The sequence below is a fragment of the Pongo abelii genome, chromosome 11 (genome assembly GCF_028885655.2).
Source record: "Pongo abelii isolate AG06213 chromosome 11, NHGRI_mPonAbe1-v2.0_pri, whole genome shotgun sequence".
Lineage (NCBI taxonomy): Eukaryota > Metazoa > Chordata > Mammalia > Primates > Hominidae > Pongo > Pongo abelii.
In genome coordinates, this window is record NC_071996.2 from 100,490,701 (window position 1) to 100,504,476 (window position 13,776).

Consider the following 13,776-nt stretch of genomic DNA (forward strand, 5'->3'; position numbering starts at 1 on the left):
TTTTGTACCCCAAACACAACCAAATTACCAAAGCCAAAGGTATTCTAGGTACAGGATTTCAAGTGACTGACTTTTCATGTGATGATGGACTTTATTTTTCCCCTCTACTTCTGTCCAAGGTAAGGACAGCAGAAATATTTGCCTCAATGCCTTGCTTGCAGCAGCAGCCCAAAGGCCATGCTGAGGAGCTGGAGTTCCTTCCAACCTCCCAGATTTTACAGCTCCAAGAGATTACATCCTTGCACTGGGGAAAACAGAAACTGTCCTTCCCCATTATCAATGGAATGTAGTTCAGTCTGCAACAAAGAGAAACATGAAAATATCATAGGTAGGATAATGTTTTACACACATGCCAGCCTGCCCCTTCAACTGGCTTTCAGTTTTCATTATCTTCTAATCATGGAAAGGCTAACACAATTATTAACTTTAAACAAATTTTTATTACACAAAGGTTGTCACATAATTGGATATTTCTCTACTTTGTACACAATTATTCTCACTCTCCACAGAAAGGCTGCTTAACTTCTCATCTGGTGGTGGCAAGCACTAAAATCCTGATTTTAACAGAATAGTAGTAAAAATGCCTCAGTGATTTAAGTTGAAAGCAGTACATTGGTACATGGCTCTTGTACCCAGTATCAGGAATGTACAAATGTTTTTTATTCAAAAATACAAAATAAATTATCTGTAGGCATGGACAATGACAGCAGTAAACCATTATATATTTTGTCAACTGAAACCAGTAACTGATGGTTATAGTGATTTTCAGCCAGCCTTTTTCTTCATTTTCTCCAACTGACTTCTCTGAAGTTATTGGTGAGGAACACTGCCTTGGGCTTCCTGTCACAGTTCATTAACAAAGGTAAAGCACTAGTCTAGGAGTTAGAACATGCCACCTCCCATACCACCTCCCATTCCACCCATTGCACCCATTCCAGGGTCCTTCTCTTCTTTAGGAATTTCTGTGACTACAACTTCTGCTGTAGTTAACAGAGAGGCCACACCAGCAGCATCCAATAAAGCAGTTCTCACAACCTAGAAAAAAATTTAATTAAACATTAAATTTTCCCTTAGTAAAATATGAGCAAGACTTACTGAAAATTTCTGTCTGGGCGTGGTGGCTCACACCTGTAATCCCAGCACTTTGGGAGGCCGAGGCAGGTAGACGACTTGAGGTTAGGAGTTCGAGACCAGCCTGGCCAACATGGTGAGACCCCATCTCTTCTAAAAATACAAAAATTAGCCAGGCATGGTGGTGCATGCCTGTAATCCCAGCTACTCGGGAGGCTGAGGCAGGAGAATCGCTTGAACCCAGGAGGTGGAAGTTGTCACTGCCTGCACTCCAGCCTGGGCGACAGAGCGACTCTGTCTTAAAAACAAAACAAAACCCTATTCTGGGTATCTTGGAAAGTATTCTTACTGCCAGGCAGGAACAGGGTGTTCCAGATCCATCCTGATTTTTTCCTGCCTCCAAGCATGGACTCAACTGCTACTCAAGGGATCCTGCTTCCTTTTAGTGGAGTATTAAATATCTAGGTGCTGGAAATGTACATGAGAATTGTTGATGAGCACAAGTGCTATTGCTGTTGCTACTGCTATTAGACTATTTTTCTGGTGACAAAATCAAAGATTTGGGATGTGGGGATACATTAACAAAATGACCAACAAAAGAATTTTTAGAAAGTGTTCAACCATTTACCTTTGTTGGGTCAATAATTCCTTTTTCCACCATATTCACAAAATCTCCAACCATAGCATCATAACCAACTTCTGAGGAACTTTGCATAATTTTCTCAACTATCAAAGATCCTTCAACACCTGCATTCTTAGCAATGGTCATTGCTGGAATTTTGAGTGTTCTTTTAATAATTTCTATACCTACAGAGAAATTTCAGCAAAATTTTAATACTTTCATTTGTAAATATTGTAACACATTTATAATTTGTGAGGATATTGATGTAGGGAAATCCCAATTCTACTACAGATCAAATCATTTCCCCTGAAAAAGATGTGATGCATGTTTAACTCTGACATTAGCACTATTCTACTTCTGTTATTCAGGAAATGGATGTGCTATTCCATTTAGGGGACTGCAACATTATTATTCTAACAGAAAAACTAAAATCAAGCCACAAACTCATTTAAAAGGTAACTTTTTACCAATTTTTTGATCTTCATTAGCTGGAGTCAATGAGTCCAAGGCTGGAATGCATCGAAGCAGGGCGCAACCCCCTCCCAAAACAATGCCTTCTTCAACAGCAGCTCTTGTAGCATTAAGGGCATCTGTAACTCTGTCTTTCTTTTCATTCACTTCAACATCACTTGTCCCACCAACCTAAAGACGAAAAGAATTCCAGTTAGTATGGCCTCTTCATTCAAGATGCTAATTGCCAAGTCATTTAAAAGCAGTTTACTTAAAAAGCAATCCTGGGGTGGGTGTGGTGGCTCACACCTGTAATCCTAGCACTTTGGGAGGCTGAGGTGAGTGGATCACTTGAGGTCAGGAGTTTGAGACCAGCCTGGCCAACATGGTGAAGCCCTGTCTCCACTAAAAATACGAAATTAGCCAGGCATGGCATGGTGGCAAGTGCCTGTAATCTCAGCTACTCAGGAGGCCGAGGCAGGAAATTCGCTTGAACCCAGAAGGCGGAGGTTGCAGTGCGCCGAGATCACACCACTGCATCCCAGCCTGGGTGACGGACAGCTCAAAACAAAACAAACAAAATTCCACTATGAAGTTAATTCCTCAAGTATTTGTTTAGTTCCATGATACTACTGGGGAATACTACAGAAGCAAAATCATTCTTGGACTCAGAACCCAAGAAACTTATTCATAATAATGAATCTTACCTTCAGCACAGCTACTCCATCTGAAAGTTTTGCAAGCCGTTCATTCAGTTTTTCCTTTTCATATTCACTAGTTGTGACATCTAACTGCTCAATGATTTCTTGAATACGTTTTTCAATTTGAGCCTTGTCACCTTTTCCTTTTAAGAGCATGGCGTCGTCTTTGGTCACAATGACCTCTCCAACTTTTCCTAAGTCATGAGGCTGAACGTCTTCAAGATTCAGGGTCAACCCCTCTTCTCCAAACACCTACAAAAAGAGTTAAAGGTAAACCTGTTGTAGGTTACGGTTTCTGCCATTATACCAAGTTTATTAATATACCATGCAAGAGAATCATCAAAATACTTTATTTCTTTAAAATGAGAGATTTTAAGATCACTGTTAGTCCAGAACAAGACTTGAGTATAGTCTTTCACTGCATTTCCAACTTCTCAATTCTCACAACTCTGGTAATTATTACCAGCCTTACTTAAGAAAAAAACATCCAAGGTCACACTTACTGGTAGAGCCAGGACAAGACCATAGGCCTTGACTCTCAAGTCCTACATCCCTTGTAGCATACACTTCTACCTTTCAAAACTGAGCTCAGTAGCTCAAGCCTGTAATCCCAGGACTTTGGGAGGTGGAGGCAGGCATATTGCTTGAGTCCAGGAGTTTGAGAAGCCTAGGCAATATAATGAGACCCATAACTACTAAAAGTAAAAAAATTAGCTGGGCATGGTACTGCACCTGTAGTCCCAGCTACTTGGGAGGCTGAGACGGGAGGATTGCTTGAACCCAGAAGGTGGAGGTTGCAGTAAGCCAAGATCGCGCCACTGCATTCCAGCCTGGGTGACAGATCAAGACACCCTGTCTCAAAAAAAGGAAACCCCACAGATTTAGTCAATAAGAATAGTCAATATAGATCAAGTCAAGAATAGTCAAGACAGATCAAGACACCCTGTCTCCAAAAAACAAAACAAAAAAACAAAAAACAAAAAAAGGAAACCCCTTATTCAGTCAGTAAGATTTAGTCAATATAGAATAACCAATAAGCTCATTCTTAGGCCAGACTCGTGGCAAATTAACGGGAATTTAATCCAACCCCTACCTTCCAAAGAGCCAAAAGAAACAGATAGTTGTAGTATCTAATTGTGAAAAATGTTAATCTATAAATTCCAGACAAGTATAAACATTCAGCAAACCATTATCACATTTATTTTACTTACTGCACCACCAGTAGCAATAGCCATATCTTTAAGCTGGTTCTTTCTATTGTCACCAAAGCCTGGAGCCTTGACTGCCACAACCTGAAGACCAACCTTTAGCCTGTTAAGAATAGTTGATAGTAAGATTTAAATGAAATAAAAATGCCTATCTGTTTAATTCCCCTCAAACTGTTACTAGATTACTTAGGACTCCTAAGTAATCTGGTTTGGTTTTTGTGTGTGTGTGTTTTTTTTTTTTTTCCTTCCTAGCAATTTTTGATCAAATTAAGACAGGAAATATCTGAGACAGTTTAGGCTATTTTCTATTAATTATACTTGTCTATATCTATTTACCTTCTTAATAAACTGTTGGCCTGGCTGGGTGTGGTGACTCAGGCCTGTAATCCCAGCACTTTGCAAGGCCAAGGCAGGTGGATCACGAGGTCAGGAGTTCGAGACCAGCCTGGCCAAGATGGTGAAACCCTGTCTCTACTAAAAATAACAAAAATCAGCCAAATGTGGTAGTGGGCACCTGTAATCCCCGCTACTCAGGAGGCCGAGCAGCAAAAATCACATCACAGTAAGTTATGGGATACAGTGATAACTATTGTGAATGGTAGAAAAACAATAATTACTAAATATTACATTTGAGGGTCATTTAATAAACATCTACTCCATATATTAATGCTGAGTTTTGAATGAGCAATGTTCTGAATTCACTTCTTTTATACAAAAAGCTGACAGTATTGTTAAGCTCACCTGAAATTTTTACCAGGTAAATGAATACTTGGAATGTGCAATCAAATGTCCATTTGAGAGCAGATTGTGAAACAGAAGGAATGTTCAAACTTCAAGACACCTGGTCTATTTTATTAAGGACCCAAATAAAAATCAGAGGAATAAGCTATATGCTATGTAAACTGGATATTCCACTTTTCAACTAGCAGTAAAATGGCTTAATGAAAACTCTGTAGGCTTGTTTTTTTCTGGCCTCAAGTCTTCAAGTCTCTTTTTTTTTTTTTTTTTTGAGACAGTCTTGCTCTGTCGCCCAGGCTGGAGTGCAGTGGCGAGATCTTGGCTCACTGCAACCTCCGCCTCCCGGGTTTACGCCATTCTCCTGCCTCAGCCCGCCACCACGCCCAGCTAATTTTTTGTATTTTTAGTAGAGACGGGGTTTCACCATATTAGCCAGGATGGTCTCAATCTCCTGACCTCGTGATCCACCTGCCTCGGCCTCCCAAAGTGCTGGGATTACAGGCATGAGTCACCGCGCCCAGCCAAGTCTTTTCTGGCCAGCCAAGTCTTTTCTTAATCCCTCCAAAAAAGCAAATCCAAGCTAAGAAAAACATTCCAGGGTAAGGAAGCTCATTAGAGCTTTTGGGTCAGATCAACACGTATAATGTCTAAAACATACCTGTTAATGTATGCATTTCTACTGTAACAAAATGGAAAGAAAAGTCTTGCTTCTGAAATACTTCAATTCTCAGATAAGGAAGAACAAACATTTTAATAATGCCTTTAGATTGTCTGCAGCATGAACATTACCTGTCTTAAAGTTTAAACTAATAGTAAACTATAGCTTAAAATGTAGATTTAAATAAGTGACTAGACCTCACCTTATTTTAGATTGGATGCTATTTTCTCTACTTCAGACTATTTAGTAAACATTTAACAACAGACTAAATACTTGATCACAGCCAACGGTAGTGGCTCATACCTGTAATCCCAGCACTTTGGGAGGCTGAGGTGGGAGAATCACTTAAGATTCACCAACAGTTTAAGACTAGCCTAGGCAACATATTGAGACCTCGTCTCTATAAAAAAATTAAAAGATAAGCCAAGTGTGCTTGTGCAAGTGTGTAGTCCCAGAAACTTGGGAGGCTGAGGCAGGAGGACTGCTTGACCCCAAGAGTTCAAGGCTGCAGTGAGCTATGATCGTGCCATTGCAGCCCAGCCTGGGTGACAGAGTCTGTCTCTCAAAATAAATGAAAATATTCGATGGTGAAATACACTTACATCTGAGTTATTTATTTAGAGACAGAGTCTCGCTTTGTTGCCCAGGCTGGGGTGCAGTGGCACAATCTCGGATCACTGCAACTTCTGCCTCCCAGATTCAAGTGATTCTCCTGCCTCAGCCTCTGAGTAGCTGGGATTACAGGCGTGCGCACCACCATGCTCTGCTAATTTTTATATTTTTAGTAGAGATGGGGTTTCACTATGTTGGCCAGGCTGGTCTCGAACTCCTGATCTCAGGTGATCCACCCGCCTGTGCCTCCCCAAGTGCTGGGATTATAGCTGTGAGCCACCATGCCTGGCTCTGAGTTATTTGGAAGTTAGTTGTTTACTTCCCTGTTCTATGCAAAATAATATTCTGAAAATATACATATTTTTAACCAGAAAAACCTTTAAAAAAAAAAAAAAAAAAAAAAAGATTGACACTTGAACCCAGGAGGCTTGAGCCAAGATTGAGCCACTGCACTACTGCACTCCGGCCTGGGCAACAGAGACTGTCTCAAAAAAAAAAAAAAAAAAAAAAATTACAAGGCCGGGCGCAGTGGCTCACACCTGTAATCCCAGCACTTTGGGAGGTTGAGGTGGGTGGATCACGAGGTCAGGAGTTCGAGACCAGCCTGGCCAATATGGTGAAACCCCATCTCTACTAAAAATACAAAAATTAGTCAGGTGTGGTGGCGCGTGCCTGTAGTCCCAGCTGCTTGGGAGGCTAAGGCAGAACTGCTTGAATCCAGGAGATGGAGTGTGTAGTGAGCCAAGATTATGCCACTGCACTCCAGCCTGGGCCAGGGAGTGAGACTCTGTCTCAAAAAAAAAAAAAAAAAAAAAAAAAAAATTACAAGATTCAGTCATGTGCCTTCAAAACAACTGTAAACACTTGCAAAATACAGAAAGGTACCCATGTGCTAAATTAGTCTATTCTATGAGAAAGCTGATCCAAATAGTAAAGACTTTGGGGTCTCTTTCAAAAACACAACCATAAGGATACACAGAGCACACTTGATTTACACAATTACAATTCTAGATACAAACCCAACTGGATCAAATGTGGAGGTACACATGATGGAGACTGCAAACAGCAATACAAATAATTCTGTCTTTCACCCAGAAATATAAATCATAAAATACCACTGCCTATTACCTATTCAAGACGAGTGTACTTAGAGCTTCTCCATCAACATCTTCAGCGATTATGACCAAAGGCTTACGGTGAGCATTGGCAATTTCAAGAGCAGGTACAATGGACTGGACACTAGAGATTTTCTTTTCACTCAACAGAACATAGGCATCCTGGAATTCACATTTCTGACCTGTAAAAATAATGAAGATTTCAAAAATATACAAAAAATGACTGCAATACATTTAAATGAAAAGCTAAACCAAGGTTCCAATACACTTTAAAATTCACCAGTGAGTTGGTTTTCCTCCTTCATTTCTCATATGCATTAACTTTTGGAATACATACATTTATGTTTTAGAGGATGACACCAACTAATACCTATAGTTTGACACATATTAGAAAGTATATTTTAAAAATTTCAGGAGGCCAAAGCAGGCAGATGACTTGAGGCCAGGAATTCAAAATTAGCCTGGCCAACATGGCTAAACCTTGTCTCTATTAAAAATTCAAAAATTGGCCAGGCACAGTGCCTCATACCTGTAATCCCAGCACTTTGGGAGGCCAAGGTGGATGGATCACCTGAGGTCAGGAGTTAAGAAACCAGCCTGGCCAATATGGTGAAACCCCATCTCTACTAAAAATACAAAAATCAGCCTGGCATGGTGGCGTGTGACTGTAATCCCAGCTACTTGGGAGACTGAGGCAAGAGAATCACTTGAACCCGGGAGGCGGAGGTTGCAGTGAGCAACGTGCCACCGCATCATGTCACTGCACTCCAGCCTGGGCAACAGAGAATGAGACTCTTGTCTAAAATAATAAAAACAATAATAATTCAGTTATTGATTTGTTCTTACCTTTTGATGTATTAATAAAGTATGGAGAAATATAGCCTCGATCAAACTTCATGCCTTCGATAATTTCTAATTCATCATTCAGTGTTTTTCCATCCTATGAAAAGTCAAAGAATTAGGTATATGGATTTCATTGAACACAAAACATGGAATTACAGGCCAGATTAATAAAAACAGACCCCTCTGGCCATAAGAGATGTAGGGTGGAGTATGAAACAGCCCAGGACATCCGATTGCACTTCTGCAAAAAATCCCAAAAGTGCTTATTTGAATAATCATTTAAGTTAGGATGGATTCATTTCATGCAGCAAAGGCTAATTCACATAAAATACAGTAAGTACTTTATTCTATACATGTGCTGAGACTACATATGAAGGAATAAAAAAGCACTGTTTTTAAAACACAGAATTTTTCTGTTTGGAAAATTCAGTTTTGATCATCAGATAACTCAAACTTTTGATCATGAGATAACTCAAATTATCTTTAAAAATACAAACACACTTGCCTTTACTGTGATGACACCCTTTCTTCCAACTTTTTTCATTGCATCAGAGATGATATTGCCAATTTCTTTGTCTCCGTTTGCAGAAATCGTAGCAACCTGAAATAATCAAGTTACTCTTCGAAATTAAAAGGTAAGGCTAGTGTCCTCAGTCAGTTCCCTTACCTTTTCCTACTAACTTCCAAATTGATACTTCCATCCAGGGGACAGAAGGGGAATTTACGTTATAGTAGTTTTCATGAAGTACTGGTTCTTTGCTCTTTTCCGATTCATTATTTGACTACATTGTTTTGAAGAATATCACATATAAAACTATTCTTGTAACAAAAAGTTTAAAAATGCTGACTTCATTACAAACTGACAAAACTTATGCACCTTTGACAATGGCTAAGAGCATTTTCACAATCATACAAATCCATTTTACAGCCATGTAGAACTAAAATGACAACCACATGCAGAACTAAATGACAACCATTATGGTCATAATTCTTTTCAAAGGTTTTAGCAGTAAGAAACAATGATTCTAATATTGATGATTGGGTAGTATTGTTATTCTGACATTGGTGTGATCAAGGAGAATAAAAAATCACACATGCCATTAAATTTCTTTTAAAAAACGTATAACTTGTTAAGTCCTTACCTGTGCAATTTCTTCAGGGGTGGTCACAGGTTTAGACTGCTTTTTAAGTTCAGCAATTACAGCATCAACAGCTAACATCACACCTAGTTCAACAATATATGTCATTACAATGTTTATTTCTCTCATGGCTTCTATGTCAAGTAGAAATCTTGAGATTTGTGACAAATATTTTAATGCCTTAACTTAAAAAAAAAAAAATTTTTTTTTTTTTTGACACAGGGTCTTGTTCTGTCATCCGGGCTGGAGTGCAGTAGCTCAGATCATGGCTTACTGCAGCCCTGACATCCTGGGCTCAAGGGAGTAGCTGAGACCACAGGCTCAAGCCACCATGCTCAGCTTCTTTTATTTTTGTAGACAAGGTCTCACTATGTTGCCCAAGGTGGTCTTGAACTCCTGGGCTCAAGCAATCCTCCCACCTCAGCTTCCCATGTAGCTGGAACTACAGGCATGTACCTATGCTTGGTCTTTAGTGCCTTAATATTAAATTTACACACAGCTTCTGAGACAGTGCTTCTTAATAACACAGAGTTGCGTGGCATGTACTTAAACAGTAACTTTAGGTTCACACAGTAAATAAAATCTCACAATGCCAAAATTTTGAAAATAGGACTAAAACAAGGTAGATGTGTATAGTTTCAACAGTCTCACCACTGAACTCATCCTATGCAAATTATTCCTAACCCAATCATGCTGTTTCCAATAGGGTCCCCGACGCTTCTCATGACCATTAGATGATGCAAAAAAGGACCAAAATGGTTAACACTCCCTTATTTTCAACAAGAAGTACAGTTCTTAAATGATAGGAATCTGTTGTGACTATGCCTCTGCAGGTGTCAATTATCTGAAATTCCCTCAATTTAGTATGTATTATGAACTAACAAAATATTTTTGTTTTACATCAGTCTTAACAGTCCCATTTTGCTCAATTGGGAATAGTGCTAGCTCTCTTGTTTGAGAAATGTTACTTCAAAAAAAATCCAATGCAAGGTGTTGGTAAGTCCTCTTCATAACCTTAATTAATACTTGTTAGTGATTTACAGTAAAACTGCTTTTAGTGAAGTGTATTCACTTGGCCCATAAACACTGAAATAGATGAGGTAATGATACATTAATAATGTAGTAATACATTAATATGCCAATTCTGACAAAAAATTACCAATAGCTCCCCCACCTTCACTCACAAGAGGGTTCCTGGTTTGAACCCTAACATACCCTAAATATACATAGCAATTCTGCTGATAGGAAAACCCAGTCTTAGCACACAGCTAATAAATGACAAACATGGGACTAGAATTTAAGTCTATACTGCCATGAACCTCATGATGAGGAGCAAATTGTTAATTAAGTTGCACTCTAGTTACAAGCACTAACAAAACACAAACCAATAACATGGTGTGTGCTATTAAGAAAAAATAAACTGAGGAAAACATTACTTTCTGACATTCTGAATGATCCAGTGTATTTAGTCTTACTTTCTACAAAACTAAACTAAAAATTAGCCAGGAATGGTGGTGAGTGCCTGTAGTAGTCACAGATACTTGAAGGCTGAGGCAGGAGGATTGCTTGAGCCCAGGAGTTCCAGTGCAGTCCAGCCTGGGCTACAGAGCAAGACCCTGTCTCTAAAAACAAAAGAAACCAACTAAGTAAAATATCAAAATTACCTAACAGTACCTACCCACCATACAGCCAAGCTTGCTAAAGGAAAACCCAGTTTAAGATTTCCCCAGGCCAAGAGGAGGAATGAGAGAAGGATTAATTTCCTCAAGTAACACTTTCCTTAGGTCCAAGGAATCAATGCCTTAAAGCACACTGAAGTTTAGAACACCGTGGTGAAAACAAACATTCCTACCTCTCCTGATTTCCACTGGATTAGCACCTTTGCTAATCTTCTCGAAGCCTTCCTTGGCTATAGAGCGTGCCAGTACGGTAGCAGTGGTAGTGCCATCCCCAGCTTCTTCATTTGTGTTATTGGCAACATCTTGAACAAGTTTAGCTCCAATGTTTTTATATTTATCCTTTAAGTCAATTGACTTTGCAACAGTCACACCATCTTTTGTTACTTTGGGACTTCCCCAACTCTGCTCAATAATCACTGTTCTTCCCTAGAAGAAAAAAATGTAACAGGATCACACATACCCTAAGGATGATTTACATTTTAAAAAATGAGCAGTCTTCATAATAAAGCAACTACTTCAAAGTCTCAACATAAGTTGTGTCATTTTTATCAGTCTTGCAGCATGAATCTCAAGGGCAAGTTTATCAACGTTCTTTGTCTACAAACAAAATGACCTGATTCTCTGCCAAGAGCATAATTTTGAACTAGGTAATTTAGGAGATTAAAATCCTAGGGGCTAAAATTTGTCATCTTATAAAATGAACAAGAACACAAGACAAAAAATAAAACAATCTTCCTATCACTTATACTTACGTTTTAGTTAGTGCCTGTTATCTTTTAAAGTAATGTGACTTGTTTTAAAATTCGTTTAACTAAAATATTAACCATTAAGGCAAGTAGTGTGCTCTTCCAGGTTCACGCAACATAAAACTTCAACCATGGCACAAACAGTTATTGGCCATCCTTTGGATTTGAACCAAAGCTGCTACTTTCTATTTGTAAGGTGTACAAATGTTGTATTTTATGCAGTTGTTGGATCACTTGATATCTGAACTGTCTTCAAACTGAAATGAAGCACCACTTGACTGCACACCACCTTCAAAGACCTCCTCAAAATATTACCCCTAATAAATGAGACTTATTTTAAATATGCTTTGGAACAAGAGAACAGCAGAAAACCGATGGGTAAAACTAGCATCTTGGGGTGGAGGAGAGAATGGGAAGCTACTGTATAATGAGTACAAAGTTAAATTTTCCCATACAAAAAGTTTTGGAGATGGATGGTGGTGATGACTGCACAACATAAATGTAATTAATGTCCCCAAAGTGCACACTTAATGGTAACTTTATGTTGTGTACATTTTACTACAATAAACCAAAAAAAAAAATTTAGCACCTACAAGCACATACCTAAGGAATTATGGAAGATAAGTTAAACTCCTCTCTACACTTGGCATGAACTACTGGGAAAGGATCCAAATTTTAACTTAGGCAAGCGAAATTCTACCTCGAGTTTAAGAATCCACTTTGAGCTGTAAGTTACTACCCGATTACATCACACATTGAACAAAATAGTTTCGAAAATCTGGCTGAAGCAGTTTAAGCTTTAAGATCATGTCTAAGAAAAAAAGGTTAACCAATACTTCAGAATTCTTACATGTAAACTGAGTTCTCTCAAAAATGGATACGAAAGTACTGTTGAATAGTTCAGTGCGACTATTTGTGAGTAAAATGCTATTAATAATACTGTAATTACAATAAAATAAAAATACTGATACCTTTGGCCCCATTGTAACGGCCACAGCATCGGCTAAAAGGTCTACACCTTGAAGCATTAAGGCTCGGGCATCTGCACCAAATTTTACATCTTTGGCATAAGCCCGAGTGAGATGAGGAGCCAGTACCCTGGACACCGGTCTCATCTGGCGAAAGACTGTGGGTAACCGAAGCATTTCTGGGGATGGAAGCAAATAGATCATCAGAACTACCACCCGTGGTGCGCTGCAGAACAAACATGCCCACCTGTGCAACAGAGCAAGCAACGTGAGATGCTGAGTCTGGCTTACCTCCGCCAGCCACTACGCCTGAATGACGGAAGGCGCCGCAGCTTCGGAACATCAGCCACTAGCGCAAGCTAAAGAGGCCGCCCCGGCGCCTGACCTATAGCACTAGCACAAAGCACATACAGCTCCTTCCCCACGGCCACCTATCCCTGCCGCCAAAAATGAGTTAATCTTTCACCGCGAAAACGGCCTTGTGGGCAGACCCACTCCAACTGTGGCCCCTGAGAAACCAAGTCAGCCGGAGAGAGGCAAGTTACAAATCCAAGTGACCAGGGAAGTTAAAAGTATTCCTGACGGTGCAAAAAGCCGCTCAGCAAAGTGTCTCCATGGATCCACCCAAGGCTACTGTATCAGAGCAGCCAGCAAGGCCGCGATGCTGAGGGCGGCGGCCCGGCCCACTCGGCGCCAGCCCACGTGTCCTTCTTTCCGAACGCCCCCAGCAAGGTCAAGAGTGGAGGCGCGGTATCCCAACTGCCTGCGGGGGAAAAAAGCGGTTCCCTCGCGTACACCACCCTCCCCGGTTCCCTGAAGTCGGCCAGGTGCAGGTTGCACCAGCGGGCCTAAGTGGTTACAATCCCCCACATTCAATCCCCACGAGTTGTCCCTCCCGCGCCCAGACAAGGTCCAGGATCCGCGTCGCACGTGATGGAACCCCCATGGACCCGCGAGGCCTGGACCCGCGGGCCTGGGCCTGCGGCGCGGTGCGGAACTCCAGGCTGTCGCCGCCCGCACCCTCCAGCAGGACCGCAGAGGAGGAAGGCCCACTCGGGGGTCGCAGGCGCCGGGGGGAGGCGGCGCGGGAAGGCCGCGTACCTGCGGGGCGGCGGCAGGGCGTGCGCGCGGCGAGACAGGTCGTCGGCGGCGAGTGAGGGACAGAGTGCAGGGCGCACACCGCAATGAGCCCGTGTCCCCTCCCTCCGCCCCGCGGCACCGCGTGT

At 40.9% G+C, this 13,776-nt stretch overlaps 1 protein-coding gene across 1 annotated transcript; it reads right to left on the reverse strand.

Annotated features, from left to right (window-relative positions):
• Positions 1–420: 420 nt before the first annotated feature.
• Positions 421–13,772, reverse strand: HSPD1 (heat shock protein family D (Hsp60) member 1; the record flags this gene model as incomplete). Its single annotated transcript, NM_001133614.1, is given in 12 exon segments — positions 421–1,035; positions 1,700–1,878; positions 2,161–2,335; positions 2,851–3,096; positions 4,056–4,155; positions 7,189–7,357; positions 8,022–8,115; positions 8,524–8,619; positions 9,161–9,243; positions 11,010–11,262; positions 12,554–12,729; positions 13,652–13,772. Coding segments are annotated over 11 exon segments (1,722 nt in total). The 3' UTR covers positions 421–882.
• Positions 13,773–13,776: the final 4 nt, after the last annotated feature.